The sequence below is a fragment of the Apostichopus japonicus genome, chromosome 2 (genome assembly GCF_037975245.1).
Source record: "Apostichopus japonicus isolate 1M-3 chromosome 2, ASM3797524v1, whole genome shotgun sequence".
Classification (NCBI taxonomy): domain Eukaryota; kingdom Metazoa; phylum Echinodermata; class Holothuroidea; order Aspidochirotida; family Stichopodidae; genus Apostichopus; species Apostichopus japonicus.
In genome coordinates this window covers 13,943,721-13,962,973 of record NC_092562.1, presented here as the reverse complement: position 1 = coordinate 13,962,973, position 19,253 = coordinate 13,943,721, and the positions used below count along the sequence as shown (strand labels likewise).

General features: G+C 38.5%; 1 protein-coding gene across 1 annotated transcript in view; it reads right to left on the bottom strand.

Annotated features, from left to right (window-relative positions):
* Positions 1-8,478: 8,478 nt before the first annotated feature.
* LOC139978974 (dual specificity testis-specific protein kinase 2-like) overlaps positions 8,479-19,253 on the bottom strand; it is a 33,227-nt gene continuing 22,452 nt past the window's right edge. Inside the window, exons 7-10 of the mRNA XM_071989594.1 lie at positions 19,079-19,162; positions 18,736-18,822; positions 14,168-14,282; positions 8,479-12,679 (exon numbers count right to left, since the gene is read on the bottom strand). Of these exons, the coding sequence (XP_071845695.1) occupies positions 12,312-12,679; positions 14,168-14,282; positions 18,736-18,822; positions 19,079-19,162 (654 nt within the window). The 3' untranslated portion in view covers positions 8,479-12,311. The remainder of the gene's footprint in view (positions 12,680-14,167; positions 14,283-18,735; positions 18,823-19,078; positions 19,163-19,253) is intronic.

The following is a 19,253-nucleotide window of genomic DNA, read 5'->3' as shown; positions in this document are numbered from 1 at the left end:
TGCAATGCTGTACTGCTTAATATATGACTGCAATGGAATGATGTCGTATGCCGATAAAGGAGTTTGTTAAACGTTAAGACAATTAAGAAAAGTGAGTTCAAAAGGGGGAAACTGATAGACCACTGGCTAAACCAGAAAAAAACAAAAAAACATCACGAGTAGTATAACCCTATATGTGGAGTAGGGTTATTCTAAGCAATAAACAGCCTATAGACCCGCAAACTAAAACCTGTACGTTGTGGAGATATTAATAATTCGTATAGACATTTCTTAAATCACTGCGTCTAACATGAACTTGAATTTCCACAAGCTGTAAACCGAATCAATTATTCATGCCCCTTTCAATGTAAGGGTTGCTCCGTACCCAATATTAGCCTTATTTCATGATCCTTTACGCGTCCAACAATTAAATGTTCATTGCATTAAAGTTGTTTTTCGTTGGAGTACCGTCTCGTTGGTCTTGCTAGAGGTTCATGCAAAGTCTTGCATATGTTTGAAGAAAAGCAGAAGAAAAATGTGAGCTTGGTTTCCAATCCTCTTTTGTAAGCGAGTGTTATTTTTCAACACTTGTCTCCACCTCCATGATCTTAATTCTTCAAGATGGCGCTCGTTACAAAAACAGCGACTTTCCCCACAAATTGCACCCACATTGTCGTATGTTCACTGACGCGTCACGTGAAACGTGTAAAGAAAAGAATATGTGTATTTGGTTTTCAATCCTCTTTTGTAAGCGGAAGTTTATTTTTCAACACTTGGCTCCACCTCAATGATCTTAACTTTTATTAAGATGGCGCTCTTTACAAAAACAGCAACTTTTCTACCAACTTGACCCACATGATCGTGTGTTCACTGACGCGTCACGTGAAACGTGTGAAGACAAGAATAGTTGTATTTGGTTTTCAATCCTCTTTTGTAAGCGGAAGTTTATTTTTCAACACTTGGCTCCGCCTCAATGATCTTAACTTTTATTAAGATGGCGCTCGTTACAAAAACAGCGACTTTTCCACCAATTTGACCCACATGATCGTATGTTCACTGACGCGTCACGTGAAACGTGTAAAGTAAAGAATATGTAATTGGTTTTTAATCCTCTTTTGTAAGCGGAAATTTATTTTTCAACACTTGGCTCCACCTCAATGATCTTAACTTTTATTAAGATGGCGCTCGTTACAAAAACAGCAACTTTTCCACCAATTTGACCCACATGATCGTGTGTTCACTGACGCGTCACGTGAAACGTGTGAAGACAAGAATAGTTGTATTTGGACGGTTTCAATCCTCTTTTGTAAGCAGGAGTTAACTTTAAACAGTTGCCGTCTCCACTTCAATGATCTTAATTCTTAACATGTCAAATAACTCAATGGATTAAGGTGACGACTTTTGATTGCTTGAACTTTGAGCAAGTCAAAAAAAAATATGTAACTTAGTCATCAAATTTGCTACAGTAAAGCCACTTGCAGAGAGACTTTTCCATGAACCTTACTTAACACCTTTTGGATTGTCTAGGTTTTCAGAAACGACTTTATGTATGTATGTCCTTTACATCGGGCACCGAAGACTGTAAACGAAACAGTTTGGAGGGGAATGGAGGGCAGACGAAGGTGAAGTAAAATATATTTGAAAGCAATGAAGGGCATGGAGACGCGGGGAAAAGCGTGGGATTAGGAAGGGGATCAGTGAAGGAACAGAGGAATAGTAGGAATGACCTGAGAGCAGAAGAAACAAGAAGATAGCAGGGACTAAGGGGGTGGGGGAGGGACAAGGACAGAGGGAGGGAACAGATGCGAAAAGGGGAACGGGGAATAGATGGGAATATTTGGAAAAGCTTGCAGGAGAAAGGGGAAGAGGAATGCTCCCATTTGAAAAAAAGGCGTCCAATTAGTTTGGGATGAAAACGCTTTCAGTACAAAACTTCCAAATACCACTCTCCCAAACTCCAAACCAACAGAAGCGAAGATGCTGAAACCTTTTTTAACGATTCACCTCAAACTGATTTCTTTTGGCTCCAAATACTTGCCAAACACGATACAGACAAAATACGGTACAAGCCAAAAATGGGGGCGCTATTTACGTAAATTAAGTATCATAGTTATGGAGGGATAATGTCCTATACATGTATGTCCTTTACATCGGGCACCGAAGACTGAAAACGAAACAGTTTGGAGGGGAACGGAGGGCAGACGAAGGTGAAGTAAAGTATATTTGAAAGCAATGAAGAGCATGGAGACGCGGGGGAGAAGCGTGGGATTAGGAAGGGGATCAGTGACGGAACACTGAGAGGAATAGTGGGAATGACCTGAGAGCAGAAGAAACAAGAAGAGAGCAGGGACTAAGGGGGGGGGGGCAAGGACAGAGGGAGGGAACAGATGTGAAAAGGGGAACGGACAGTAAATGAAAATATTTGGAGAAGCATGCAGGAGAAAGGGGAAGAGGAATGCTACCATTTGAAAAACATGACGTCCAATTTGTTTAGGATGAAAACGCTTTCAGTGCAAAACTCCCAAATACCACTCTCCCAAACTCCAAACCAACAGAAGCGAAGATGCCGAAACCTTTTTAACGATTCACCTCAAATTGATCTCTTTTGGCGCCAAATACTTGCCAAACTGAGCGTTTTCGCTGAAGCGTACTGAGCGTACTGAGCGTACTGAGCGTTTCGCTGAAGAGAACATACAACAACGGGGAGAGGGGACAACCCTGACGGACTCCCCTTCGAACCGGGAAGGGACCAGAAGTAAATCCGTTAACAGTGACCATGCTCGTGACGTCCTTATATAGTAAGGAGACCCAACAAATAACACTGAGTTCAATCCGAAGGACTCTAACGATCTGAACAGAAAGTCGTGATCTACCATGTCAAAGGACTTCTCCTGGTCCAAGGAGACCAGTGCACATGGCAAATCACGAACTTTAACAAACTCGATCAAGTCTCTCATCAACCAGAGGTTATGTTGAATACACTTGCCTCGCACAGCAAAGTCTGGAGAGGACCCACAATATCCGGCATCACATCCGCTAAGCGATTTCCTAATGCTTTGGCCAGGATTTTGTAGTCCACATTTAACAGCGTTATTGGACGCCTATTAGGAGGGTCTCCCGACTTTGGGAGGAGAACAATATTTCCAGCCCTCTGTTTTTGGCTCATGTAATTCAACTGCAAAGCGGTAGCGAACACGTCTCTCAAGTCCCCACCGAGAACCTCCAGAAGGTCCTATAGAACTCAGCAGGGAGGCCATCGGGACCGGGAGACTTCTTCATCGCTGCTACCGCTGTTCAGAGCTCACCAACGGAGAGATTCGAACCCAAGCTATCATTTTTACTCTAAGGGAGGGGGGGGGGCTTGTCTTTACCAGACAACAAGTCTTCATGCAGATCCTCGCTAACAGCAGCCCTGGAGTACAGGTTCGAAAAGAACGACCTAAATACCTCAGATGACTAGTGACCTGACTTAGCGTGTGTTGTTCGCACAATTGACGTTGTGTTTATAAAGGGTGCACAATCGTACAAAATCTCCCGATGAGTCGGTATTCACATCTGGTCGGTTTTCCCTCAAGTTACCCTATTATATAGTTGACTCAATGTAATCAGTCTTACATGACACTCGTAACTCCCATATAATAACGGGCTTTGCGACAGTGTCTATCCACAGTCGATCACACCTCAAAGTTCCCCAATAAGTCCTAAGTGGCTTCCTGAGCCAAAGTGACACAATTAGAATACCAGCCATAACATATAGTCAGGGTGCTAGCCCGGTTTCATTTACACGTTTGAGGACGGAAGGTTTGATGGTCCCGATCAGTAAAGGGCACAGGGGGTCTGGAGAATGAATATATATGAAATTTCTTCTTTTTTTTCGGGCGGCAATCTTGGATTCTGGCCGCCATCTTGGAAGTGGGTGGCCCAAGCAACATACCATGACCATCATCTGTTTCAGTGAGCCCGGAAACACCTTAATTGACCCCTCATTTGTTCATATCCTATTTTTACAGCCAGATATATGACATTTCCTTTTTTCTGGCGGCCATCTTGAATTTTGGCCGCCATCTTGGAAGTGGGTTACACAAGCAACATGCCATGACCATCATGTTTCAGTGACCCCGGAAACACCTGAATTTACCCCTCATTTGTTCATCTCCGATTTTTACAGCCAGATTTGACATTTCCTTTTTTTCTGGCGGCCATCTTGGATTTTGGCCGCCATCTTGGAAAATCGGAACCGATCAAGTGGGTTCCACGGATAAAATCAATAGACAGGTCGAAAAGAAACTCCATGCCAAATTTGGTACTTTTGTCCGGCCGGTAACGTTAAATTTGCTATGTCACCTGACTATATACATGTATGTCCTTTACATCGAGCACCGAAGACTGAAAACGAAACAGTTTGGAGGGGAACGGAGGGCAGACGAAGGTGAAGTAAAATATATTTGAAAGCAATGAAGAGCATGGAGACGTGGGGGAGAAGCGTGGGATTAGGAAGGATATCAGTGAAGGAACAGAGGAATAGTGGGAATGACCTGAGAGCAGAAGAAACAAGAAGAGAGCAGGGACTAAGGGGGGGGGGACAAGGACAGAGGGAGGGAACAGATGTGAAAAGGGGAACGGACAGTAAATGAAAATATTTGGAGAAGCATGCAGGAGAAAGGGGAAGAGGAATGCTCCCATTTGGAAAAAAAAGACGTCCAATTAGTTTGGGATGAAAACGCTTTCAGTGCAAAACTTTCAAATACAACTCTCCCAAACCCCACACCAACAGAAGCGAAGATGCTGAAACCTTTTTAACGAGTCACCTCAAATTGATCTCTTTTGGCGCCAAATTGCCAAACACGATGCAGACAAAATACGGTACAAGCCACAATGGTGGCGCTATTTACGTAAATTAACTATCATAGTCAAGTAGGAATAATGTCCTATACAGAAGAATACAAACTACTTTTTCGGAGATTTTTGGGCGCTCCAACGGAAACACTGGCTTTATTTCCAATGTTACATGGTAAGTTAAATGCGGAGAAAGTTAGGAGAGCGAGTCTGACTTAATTAATCGGCTTTGCTAAATCCTACATGTAAGACAGGATTGGTGTGCAGGTATAATAGATCACATGCTCTAACATAAATTATTTCTGAAGTTTGGCTTCAACCTTGCTATGATATAGATATGTATCTAAGACCATATTCAAACTTAACGAAAGATATCATTCTCTGGACAGTTACTATGCGTCAATGTGTATGTTGCGAGCATGTTTATGAAATTTAATTTAATTGTTTTCCGTTCAAATCCTGTATATATAGCAAAAATGTCGCCAGACATTCATTTACGATAAATGTACCGTGTCATATATACCTCCCCTTTTTGCTCTTGAACTTTCGAACAAAGTCGAAATTGTTTGCCCCTCACTTTTTGGTTTACCGAAAGGGAAAACTATGGAGTCACTCTTACCGTCCTTGCAAAATTGCGAGGTGGAACTCGGATTGCAAAGTCAGCAATAACTATCACACGAATCGCAAAGTCGGTAATTACCATTAGGGTTAGATTCGTCCAGAATGGCAGCATACAGAAACGTCGTACTCAAAGCCGAAGCCAAAGTGAATTAATCAGGTCACACATCCGGAGTCTATGCATGCTAAGTACTTGAATACCGCCCTCATTCCATTTGGATTCTTTTAATTGCCAACGCACAACAATCCACCCTCCTCCGCCTACTGTGTTTGGTAACCTCTGCACCTTTACCTGCCTGCCATTCCGGCCATGACGTTATAGTCATTGACGACTTTGTATCCGCGGTCATCCTCACAAGTTTGCAAGGACGGTGGGTCAGAGTGCCTCCATAGTTTTCCCTTCGGGAAACCAACAAATGTGCTGCCAATGTCTCCTATAAGCCGTAAGGCTGACGGACTTCCAACATAGCTGTGTGCCGGGGCAAGGAATGTAGTACTTCTGTAGTTATGACATCATAAAGTGTAAGGTTAAACAACCAAAAACATTGTGGCCTTGACGCAATCCTCGACACACATTTGGCCTATCAGACTTAATACCAAACGTGACGGGGCATTTGATGAAAGGTCAAATTAGTGCAAACAATTATTGCAGCAAACTCCTCCCACACCCTAAGCACTTCAAACTTGGTAGGTATGATTGGGCATGGGATGTCCAAAAACATTTACAATATAAATCTACCCCCACCTCCTGCCTCTCCTCCCTTCCCCTGCATACCACTCTCATCATGCAAATTCCAAGTCACATGATTGGCTTACTCAAAAACATAGGTTGAAACAAATCTATGACAACACCATGTAAACAGTAGTTATAGTAAACTTGTTTTGAAGTATGTAACCTTTGTATATTTTTGTTTTAATGTTATTCAACAATTACTGGACTAACCCCCCCCCCCTTCCCCTCCACCAAAAATTCTGCATCAGATGGGGGTTTTTTTCAATTAGAAAAAATGCAATATTTCAACAACAAAAAGATAAAGAAGAACATTTATGTTCATGCAAACAATTATTCAAAATAAACATAATTTTTACAGTGAATTAATTGTATTTACAAAGAAATAATAACATCAAGGAAATCTATCAGAAATTATTATCATAACAAAGGAAACATACTGAGAACCATATTAAGTCATAACGTCCGTTTTCAGTATGTATTAAATTGAAAACAAAAACTTTGTCACACAAATATTGGCATAGAAGCAAAAACAATACAAACAAATCAACAAACAAACTAAAAAAAAAAACTAAAAAACTGGCATTTAGTTATGTCACATAACAACATAATATATATCAGCCTCTTTTGTCTTACTTCATGTAACTTCATGAAACTTGGTTAAGTTGATGCACTTACACCCAGAATTAGGGTGCAAGTAAATCCACTTTAATTCCTTTAAAGGGGGGGGGGGGGGAGAGATACCTTTTGTATCTCTAAAAGGAGACACAAACCCCTCATAGCTGTGAAGGGTAAAAAATCATATTCATAAATGTAACCATAAAGGAATTGACTTCCCCCTTATTTTTTCCCCTTTTTTAATTTTTTGACTATTAATTTATTTGTTGCTTTTTTTCCCGGAAAAAAAACTTAGTAGTTTTTTTTCCCGGAAAAAAACTTAGTAGTTTTGACATGATTTTTTTCATTGCTTCAAAAAGAATGCAATTATCACTATCGACTACAATATCATAAACAAATAGATTAACTCAAGACTTTTGACGAATTTAACCCCTCTCCCTTCCCCCTCCCCCGCAAAAGAAATGATGAAAGCAAAAGGAACAGCTCCAAAACTTCTTTAATCGCCATATTTGAGTGTCGGGTACCAAGGTCGACACTGACTCTGTCCTTGTTTTGTATCTACACGTATAACACATCTTTATATTTCTTATTTACAAAATTAAGTTTCTTTTATTTATTATATACTTTACAATTATCTGATGACGCACTTGTACAACGATCCCGAACAGACAATAACTGTCTCTACATTGCATTTGATCATCATGGGTCAATTTTGTATATTAGCTACGAAAATATATCCCTCGTTTAATCATCAATACCATCTGAAGGGACACACCAAAAAAGAAAAAAAAAAAGGAACTTTTGTTTAAACTTCATTCTATGGGAATAACAAAGGAGAACACTGCCTACATCCTACACATTTCATTTCATCTGTAAGAAAAACTAATGGCACCTTTCATTCGAATTTACCATTCCAGCCGATACCCAAAACATTTGTTTTTAGAAATTGCTCAAGTGTTCAGTCAAGCAGAGCCATTACACCGGTCAACGGCTGGATTTGAACCTCAATTGAAACCAACCCCCCACACCTACCCCCCCCCCCCCCACCTACTCCCCTCCCCCGTTCCATGTTCTTTCCACACACCCACACCCCTCCCTCTCTTGCAGTTGCACCTATAGCTACATGTTCACCATTCCCATCTCCCATCGGCAACCTTTACTTTAAACCAATATGACTAACATGCTAACATCATGTTAGTAACATGCCCACTCCAGCCAATATTTGACAGTGGTATTTTCCACAGATGAGTATGAAAGAACCATTTTATTTCGATTTTTAATGGATAGATGCTAATATTAATATCATGTTTTTTGAAATTATTTGTTGTTGTTGTTGTAATTAAATCTGTGACTCTTTAGACCGAGGTATTCGTGCAAATATCATTGTTAGTGAAGTTCAGGTCCTAGCTGCTCATTATCTGTATAAACTTGTCAAAAACAGGATTATAATTTCCTTCTCTTCTTCTTTGATATTCATTTTTTAATGTGTGATTTTCATTTTTTAGAAATAGAATGTTATTCTTACCAAGTAATTAACATTCATTTGGAATTAACAATTTTTTTCCCATGTTTTTAACAATTTTACAGTCATTTTTCCATTTTCCACTTACTTGTATAATAATACTTAGACTTGTTATAAAAAAAATTTAAAAAAAACGTCAAACTTCAAACAGCTGCATTTAAATGTGAGACTATGATTTTTGATTTTTTTTTTAGCAAATTCTTTTCTGCCAAACCAAAACCTATTGCAAATATTATGCAACAATTAGTTTGATATTCTACCCTAACTTTTGATACATCTTTTAATTGGAAATCCTTGACACAGAGATCCAGTGATGCCACATTCAAAAGCGGCATATTTGCTTTTCAAAGTGGAACTAATTTTGTAGACCAAATATTGTCTGCAATACCTAAAATATTTTTAAGCATTTTAAGGATAAAGTTAAAATGTCAAGCACCTACTAATTGACAGCACAAGTTTTGAAATCAATTAAATTTTGTATTCATGAAGAAATAACCAAAAAAAAAAAAAAAATTGCAAAATCCTACCAATGAGGACGAAAAAATAATAACAGAACGAAAAACGGACGGTAGGTATTAAACCCTTTGTATATATGGACGAGAGTCATTTTAAATTTGGAGATTCTTTGTACACTTTGGCGATATAAAAAACAAGAGAGTGATATAATTTGCCAATTTTGTATCCAAACAATATTTCAACAAATTAGTATTTAAACCTCAGTTGCACCGAGTGACATGGGGTACCACAGCAACATGGCTTCTCTGAGGTCAAATTGTCACAGAAAGCTGTCACAGTCACTAGACCATTATCAGGAATGAAATACTGAAAACTGATCAAATGTTTGACTGTTATCTTTGAGCTATTAATAAGCTGTTAATTATTAACTTCAGCTGTTAATTATTACTTTAGCTGTTAATTAGCTGTTAATTAGCTATACTGATAATTAACTTTAGCTGTTAATTATTAACTTCAATTATTAACTTTAACACTGTGGTTAAAAATATTTCTAAAAGTTTAGAGATGACCTCTTGAAAGGTAGGCACACATACCAGTGTATATGTATGAAATACCTCTCTCTAGCAAGGAGGCATACATACCAGTGTACCTACTTTTTTGAAATTATACCTCTAGCAGCGAGGCACACGTACAGTGTATACGTATAATATACCTCTAGCAGGGAGGTACAGATACAGCGTATATAAAACAGCTCTAGCAAGGAGGCATGCTTACAGTGTAAATGTATAAAATACCCCTAGCAATTAGGCACACATAAAGCAAATATATTTATATATAAAGATCAGGAAACCTGTGTTGGTATAAAGAAAATATATATTGGTATAAAGCAACACGACACTTCTCGTTGTGCCAATCATAATATATATGTATTTATACAACACCTAATTGTATTCTAGTCATTTGATTGGTCAATTGCTCGTTGATTGCATGCAAAATCCGCTCTATTCCACTCTATGAAATAGAACCATGGGTTGTACTTTTTTGATAGCACTTTTTTCAATGGTAAGAGAGCAGAGAAACCTGTCTGTTCAAACAATCTGTTGTATGAGTGCATTTTACGTCCAATCCTATCCAAATTTGAAGGTGTTGTATAAAACAAATACTGAATGGTTTCCATTCGTGCAATAGAACAATTATTTCATTTGTTGAAAGATGTAATTTGTTCCATTCAACTCGGCTGTGCCTCGTTGAATGGAACATTCCATCTTTCAACTCATGAAATATTTGCACTATTGCACTCATAACCATTCATTATTTGTATAATATCATATATGTATATATCATATACATATATGTATAACATACGTACATTAAACATCAGTAAGGTCTCTAAGTTGCATCCTAAATTTTTTTTTTCTTGGCAGTTCAACTAGCAGTCAGTGTCAATAATCATGGAGTTTGATTTATAATTATTCAAGTTATGGATTATACTCTAAACAAAAAAACAAAAATCTGAAAATTTTCAAGTATTATATTTTTTTCGATATCCGATCTATAACACTTCCTCTTCTAATTTTTAAATATTTTTTATCTTTCCCTCCTTTTTAAATATATATATACATATATCTTTGTAGTATTTTTTTACCCTTCTAAACTTACTTTCCTCTATTTCAGGTTCAATTTGAAAGAGTTAATACCTCACCGACCTACTTCTCTTAAGGTATCTCTGCAAAAATTAACAATTATACCACATTTTCTTACAATATTTACATACAATAACGTTTCTCTCTGTACAGTAACTATCTCCCATGACATAAATGTGTCCAGAAGCCATGAATTATAAACAAAAGAGCTATTCTTTCCTTATATTGCCCAGAGGACCTACAAAAGTAAATTCAAAATATTTTACTTTCACACAGAAACAAGTCAGGTCAATAACCCTTGAAGCAAAAAGAAAGAAAAAAATAAATTTAAACTAAGCAAAAGAAACATTGTCAAAGTTTTCTGCTCTTCAAATGTTAGTATCATCAGAAAACAACAGTAACATGTCTGTTTCTGTAGCAATAATTAACAACTGTGGACTTATTTTTATACAAATTTAAATTGATTGAATTTAAATTTATGAAAAATTTGAGGGTGAAATAAATAAATAAAATAAAGTTTTCTTTTCTTGCATTAACATTGACCTGGAAAAAAAGGAGAAGGTAGACTAGAGGCACACATATTGCAACACTTCTCCAAATTTTTTAATTTTAATTTTTTTGGAATAATGCTCGGTGAGATTTTTGCGATTGAAATCGGAAGTGTTTCATTTCTGTAATAATGTCGAGTGTGTGTCTACCCTGCTATTCGGTCTTCCTGGAGATTAATGAAATACGAAATACTAGCTAATGGGAAGAAACCAAGTTTTCATATCAAAACAGTGTACATCTCAATTTCCTAACACACCATTCTTGCATAAAGGACATAATTAAATGCACCTACCAAGTCAAGCCCCACCCCCCCCCTCGGAAAAATTTCTTTCAACCAAAATACAGTAATCGGTTACTAAGTTTACTTAATATCCGTTCAATGAAACACTTAACCAAAGGGAAAAGCTTGATCCAACTCTAGCACTCTCAAATCCAATAAATTGCTTTAAACGTAACTGTTGGTAAAAAACGACTTAAATGCCTTAACATCTAGTCTTGGCATGGCCTTAGTTTACATTTAAACAGTTGTGACATTGTTATATGTTATATTATGGGTAAAAAAAATTTTGGCTTTGGTTAGTAACATTGTTTTGACTTTGGTTGAAGTGGGTTACAAGTAACATTGTTTTGACTTTGGTTGAAGTGGGTTACAAGTAACATTGTTTTGACTTTGGTCATGGGTAAGTAACATTGTTATAGATTTTGGTGTTAGATAGTAGTAAAATAACCTTGTAGTGTTCCAGTTGTAATAGTAACGTAAGTAGAATGCAGAATGATGTCAGTTCTCTCTTTCAAGTTCAATTTAAGCTTTCCATTACTAAACTCCAACCAACCCAAACCTACTCTGATCTTCTCTCTTGAAAGCTCCTGGCAAAGCTTAAAAACTGCCAGAGAAACTATTTTTAAAGAAACCCAACCAACCTGTGAGAGGTCGTGCTTTACAGCTTAATCATCAGTTTGCTTGTTTGTTGCAACAAAAATTGAGGCCAACGTGGGCATGCGATGGTGTTGATGTGAAACGATCTCTACCAACTCATCTTGGATGAGCTTGAGTAAACAAGATGGTGGATGTATCTTATCTCATGTTAATAATGGAACACAAAGAACATGCGCTATTTGACATAGGAACTCGGAATCGTAACCATGGTAGTCTGTTGCAAGCCACCATTGGTTGTCAGATCTTTCTACCAGCCGATTCTGTGAGGTATCTTCGTGTATTTAAACCGTCTCTGAGCGTCCTGTCTGGATTCCAATTCTCTGTTCATTCTCGTCTTTTCCGTTTTGCCTTTGAACCCAGCGTCCTGTCTGGATTCAGATTCTCTGTTGATTCTCATCTTTTTTGTTTGCCTCAGTCACCCCCTCACTGCTTTATGCACGGTAAGGAATTAGATCTATTTTTCTCCAGCAGAGATCCATTCCAAGCCATCCCGACTCCTCCTTCTCCCCGGTCGGGCCAAATGGACGCCAGATCGTTACAGAGTTTGGTTACGGGAGACGGGATATCGGGAGAATGCTCCCTTCTCTTCTCTCCGTCCATCTCATCTTTATGACTTCCCTGTTGCGATTCGTAGTAGAACGGATTGAGTTTCTCGCTGACTCTTTGGACATTTAGGGCCCTAGAGCCGGAGTCAGAGTTGCTTCTGGTTACACCTCTCTTTCTGGACGACTTGTAGAGGTTGCCGGGGGCGTCCGTTGTCGCGGTGGTCCTACAGCGGCTTCTATGTAATTCTGCAGGATGAAAATAATTATGTCCTGAACCAATAAGTTTGATAGTATCTTTCAAACTAATTGTGAATAATTGTGAGAATTTTTCAATTTCTTCCACATGGTAGCCTAACACCACACTAAGTCAGTGGGGTAATCTACCTAACCATCTGTTTATTAGCTGAACTTGTGACGCAGTTATAAGATATCCATGGAATACTTTCGTTGTTGCTGTCATCTTCCACCATATAGTAGCCTAAAACCACACTAAGTCAATGGGAAAAATTTTGCTTAGGATTTGGGTAATAAATCAGGAACCGGGTAGTATTGCGTCGGGCGGGTACCCTGCTACCCGGATAACCCGTCCAAACACTAGAAGAAACCATGACAAATAGCTGTAACTCCCATCAACATCCAGCAAAGATTGACCATTTTACAAGTCTTTTTTTAATTCTAGTGTCATTTATGAATAAACATTAGCTAATTATGCACATTGATGATGTAATGGGAGTGACTGCCTTATTTTCTGTTATGTTATTCATTTGTTTTTACAACCTTTGTTTCAAGGACACTGAACACAGGTTTGTGGCCTAAGGCCATATTTTGTTGACTTCATCGAAAAAGAGGAACATCACATTCTTCAAATGATATATTTGGGCTTGTAATAAAGGGTTAACTTCTGAAGGGGACAAACAAGAAATTTTGATGAGCACAACACTCCACGTCATAGTTTGCACATATTTAATGAGTTTCCCAGATTGATCAAAACTTCAAATGTCTATATCTTGGAAACAAAAAAAAGAGCTTTTCAAACTTTTTCAAAAGATTTTGAATGACAATATCACACACAACAGATTTACTGAATATGGCTAGGTGTCCATAGTACTTCCAGAGTTTGGAAACATTTGTGGCACAACTGCCTCTACAGACACACTCCACTCTTTAAAAAAAAACAGGAAGTCAGCAATCCCACAACACTATTCCAATCACACTGAATCATAACTGTTTAAATCAAAGACCAAACAACTTCATCCCCCCCCCTCCACCACCTACTACCAACCACTCCCCCAAACCCCACCACCAACCTGCAAACCACAGTGCTAAGTGGTATCTCAACCTTGTACTATTTTAAACTTGGATCACTTTAGAATCTTTTGAATAGGCTTCACCATCAAGTGGAACTGTGATATCACACATTGTCGAGGTGGCTTCCATACTGAACAAGAACTTGCAATCTCTTGGATGCTCCCACCCCCCCCCTCTCCCCAAGCATTTCTATCACATAAGACAAATGAACATTGTCTCCTATAATTAGCATTCTAAAGTGAGTCTGTGTCATGCTTTCTTGTAAACAACAACCGAAAAGAATCCTCCCGCTAATAAAGGGCACGCATCAGACACAATGGGAAGTCTGTGAGGGTAGGTGAAGGGTACACATCTTTTCCAAAGAAAAGCCCTCCTTGTTAAAAAAAAAAATGTTCAGAAAAAAAATAATAAAAATGAAAAACTTACCAAACCTTGCATCTGTACAGGATAATGACTTGCTAACATTAGTGACATGTGGGTGTCTCATTTCGCCTAAAATGGCCACTATACTGTGAAATGTTGGCCTCTCCTTTGGAGAAACCTGGAGTTGATAGACGAAGGGAGAAGAAAGATCTAGCTGACTTTGTCCAAAAATCTCAAAGCTCACCAAAGACTGGGGGGGGTGGGGGGAGAGTTAGTGTCGCAATTGCAACGAGGCATGGATTGTAAGAAAATCATGAGGTGAGAATTTACAAGTTACCATACATACATACACACATACAGTACTGATTTCGCTTAACTCCCGTTGAAAAAAAATCAACGATCGATAACAAAAGTTAAAAATCGATAAAAAAGGTTGAAATTCGGTTAATTTCGTTGACAAGATTTAGACTACTGCGGGCACGGTTGTCAACGAAGTTTCAACGAAATTTCCACGAAAGTTATCGCGATCAAAAACCGCAAAGGCAATTCTAGACATATCAAGGTTGTGACTTGCGTTGAATCCTTAGTGTAACTACAGCCGTTTTCAGACTCTACCAGAAGTTGCCGAGGAATATTACAAACGTTGCAAAAGTGTGATTGTATATAAGACGGAGTAAGTTCTGTACTAGGTGTTTGAAAAATGATTTGGCTAGGATAATAAAAACTAGTCTTGGTCGATCGTAGCAAGCACATTCTATGACTCTTAAGTTATAGGCTAGTATTAAACTAGGATAAGTTTAAGTTAACTCACCAAGGAACGCAGTGTCAGAAAAAACAAGAAAAAAATATCAACAATGAAACAGTCGTAGCTGGATATCAAAGAGATCTTTATTTCCAAAAAATTCCTGTGTTACTTGACGTACTACGGTACCGTTTACTACAGAACCGCACTCACTTTCAAACTTTTCTGAGAGCGCATTCCGTCCAAAAAATCTCCCCCGACTTCAATGCACGCAAAAAAAAAAAAAAAAAAAACTTATTTCCCCCTAACCCGTTACTGTAAGTTGCCCGCGAAAGCAGATGGACTGCCCTGGTAAGGTCGCAGCCTGGGTCTGGGCCACCTGTAGTATGCTGCTTACATGTGCATTCCCTACCCTGGATATCCCCACCACCAAACTTTTTTGAAAGGCTTCGTCCAATCATAAACTTGGCTTTGTCAAATTCACGCCTACCTTATGTAAATTAGCATAGTATTTATCTTCGTGGGGGGTTTAGCACCGCAGAACCTTCATGGCTGGCTGCCTCTAGAAGCAAACATTATTTTACCCCTACTGTTCGTAATGGAATGGATGTTATCTGTTACTTAGTTAATTGAAAACCAAATATTCATTCATATATATATAAGTAGAACAATCCAGCAGGGATAGAAAGTTTATCTTGAATGAACCAATCAAAAGTCGTGCTATTAATAAAACTTGAAAACACCTGGCCAGCAAGAGAGTTGCAAACAATTGTTTCCATGACTACTAAGAAAATAAAGCAGTGTCTTGGGGCCCACGTTGGGTAGATTTCTGTGGAAAATGAATATATTTTCATTGCTTATTTGAGTATTGTATATTGGGAAGAGCTGATCAAACATTACTGGGAAGGGCTTTCAACTGGCCTGACGGCATGTATAAGTTTATTTTAATGAGTAGGGGGAGTTTTTATGAGTCTCCCGGTATGCGTCACATGAGAAGTAAATGTTTTGTTTTTCGGTTTTATCATCGTTTTTCAAGTGGAACAACTCATAAAATCATGTCAAATGAAAATAATATATATTTGAATATCCTTCCTTAGTTTTACTAATCAGGAATGCTTGATAAGGCATGCAATGCATCGTTCGAAAATGTAATTTTAAAGTAGAATTGAAAAATGAACGACATAAAACAATATCTGTGAAGCGTGTGGAGCACAACTTTGAATATTCGTTGTGAAAGAAAACATAATGAACGATGTTTACTGCGTAAATAAATTTCGCGGAACTGGTACAGAGAAATTACGTACTGCAGCTTACGTCAGAGAAGCTCATAAATGACACAGGTGGATAGAGCGCATCAAAATTCGGTTTAGGAAATCCCTATACAGCCGACAAAAGTCGATGTCTCCTTCCGTTTTCGAGTTATAAGCGATTTTGTGTTTTTGCGATATGGTTTTCAGTATATTTTCATTGAATAAGGGCGTTTTGTTGTGTGTGTTTAAATAAGGGTGTGACCTATCAGATATTTCGCTAACCGTTTCACCGTATCCCCTGCCGGTCGGTTAAACGTTTAAACGCCGTTTCCCGCCGTCCCCCTCCCCTTAGACCCCTCCCCCATTTCAGTCACCACTTCCAGATCCGTCGGCAAGTCAAATTTGACTTAAAATATGCACCAGATTGCATCTAAGGACGTTTCAAAACTAAAAATTTTCCAAAGGGGAGGGGGTGTCCCCTTAGACCCCTCCCCCATTTCAGTCACCACTTCCAGATCCGTCGGCAAATCAAATTCTCCACACCCCCCCCCCCCAACAACAAAAAACCCTTCGCTACGCCCCTGGTCACATACATGATACAGTACCTTACATTTGATACAAAAGTTACTTCAAACAACAGCTTCCCAAAATTTGTGTCGCAATAGGTTAAGATTTAACCACGCTGCGCAGTACCATTCATAATTAACATATTACACTCGGCGTCCAGATGGCGGGAGAATATAACATCATGTTCAATGTGTTGTGTCGTTCCCATGGTGCGATGAACTTGGGCAAGTTGCCAAGTTCGAATGTCAATGACCTACTTATGTTCTGTGACCAATGTCAGTTGGAATTATGTGTGTAAAAACTCGGGTTTTTCCATTTGTTATATATATAGAAGTTTTTCCGTAAGCGGAGCGAATTTTAGGGCGGCTCGTTGATTGTGAGGAAGCACTTATCTAAGCATCAATATTTGTGAAAAAATATCGTAAGTTTTTCAGTTTCATTCATTTTCTTTTATGTTTGCCGCAATCGCGCCCGCAATGCATGCACAGCATAATATCATGTGTGAAAAAATGGCTGTACACGTGCGGACCTGAGAGAGCAAACTGGCCTTGTGTTGTTAATGTTATGACGGTACTTTCTAGAACGGCCATTTGCGTCTTTTGGGGTCAACATATTTTCACACGGGGTTTTCACCATGCCATTGATCGATGTACACGGGTGATATGTCGCAAATATAAACTGAGAAAACGAATTGACGACACTATCATCATGAGCTCATGACTATTGGCCTACTACTTTAGTTATATTAAACACATTATTCATGCCTAAAACATCGTTTTTTTGTTTTTATAGATAGTTTGCAGTACATTACTAAGTTCTTTACATATTTTAAAATAATTTTCATGTTTAAAAGTAAACAAAATAGAAAAAATAAAAAGAGAAAACGCCTTTTCGAAAAATGGAAGCGTCCTCGCAGAATGGGCGGGGCATCTTTATTTTGCTTCAAGTTACATGTTTTCGCTCAGAAACAAAGTTTCTTACTCCAACTCTAATAAAAAACCAAATTTACATCTCTAAAAAATAACTATTTTTCGTAATCTGCAAGTAAACCAAGTTTATATGTCCATTCATTGTTATTTAAATGGTTAAACAGCACTCATAATTTATCTGGAAGGGTGCCTCGTGGTACATAGCTTTGACTGCAACCTCTCTTACGTCCTGGCGAAGTTAAGACTTATGTCACTGTGTTTGGGGTTCACAGTTAGAAAACGTCCCCCGTCAGTTTCACTACATGTTTCTTTGAGTGTCACTACTCAGTAAGTACAGGAATGTTCTTGAGAAAATTCCTGCCTTCAAACGACTGTTCTAAAGTCTAATCAATACTAATAAACGAAGTTGCTCGTTTTCCGACGTTTCTCGTAACCACACATTGACCTTCTATTTCGTTTAAAAAAGAATTTCAACGTATCGTTGAAAATTCCACGAAGGAAATGACCGAAATAACCAATCGTTAAAATTCGTGGAATTTCGATAAAAATCGGGGAATTTCGATGACAAAACGTGGAAATTCGGTTATTTTCCTTTTAACGAATTTTAACGGGAGTTAAGCGAAATCAGTACTGTACCTACACACATACATACCTTCTTCATTGAGCAAGGGGGGGGGGAAATAATATATGGAAAACCAGAGCTCAGGTGTTTGATAGCTCTTGCAAACTCCATGAAACATAATATCTACTTTTCACAGAAAACAGTGCCAAAAATATATTACATATCCAGAAGGATGCGTAAGTTATGTTGTAATATTTGCAACCTAATGTGGTACTACATATCGACCCTGCAGTACTTTTATGTTTGTTTTCTAGTACTTTGGTTGGATAGGTAGGACAGAGGGATGAACATCCTGACAGTTCTAGAAATACACTGACAATGTTTCCACGTCATGATGTGCATAAATGAAGAGCCAGACCATTTACACCCCACCGCATTTACTTTCCCCTTAAATGCGATGTAAAATCTGTTGCGTGGGTCCCTCAAAAATCTCTCGGTCTATCGTCTGCATGTCGAACTAGCCAATTATTCTGTACCTGCGTGAAAATCAGTAACACTTGAAGATGTGTTAGATACTTTACCTTACAGCACTGTATTGCGATATTAAACATATTCTTAGGACATTCACCGGCCAGAAATTGAAACCCTGCTTCATTCAAACCGAAATCCTAAAAGGAGAAAAAGAAGAATACAAATTTCTATGTTGGTTTGCTCATATAATTTTTTATTTCAAAGAGAGGGGGGGGGGGAAAGCGATGACATTTATTTTTAAATATCACAAGAATTTTTAAACAGCGATTATTGAATGTGTTAAGATACTTTGCACATGCAACGCTTCAGGTTCATAAACAGTAATAACCATGTAGATACACACAACAGCCAACGGATTAGATACAAATGTCCCAAAGATCAGCGGCGACTCACCATCCTCCTTGGCAGTTCTTCGGGATCAGCGCTTACTCTGCCGATGATCTCGCACATGATAATCCCAAAAGAAAATACGTCGCACTGTAGCAAAATGGAAGAAGAGATCAAAGGATGCATTTATGCAGAGGTTCTCACACGAGGAGTGTTCAACAAGCATTAAACGTGTCATAAG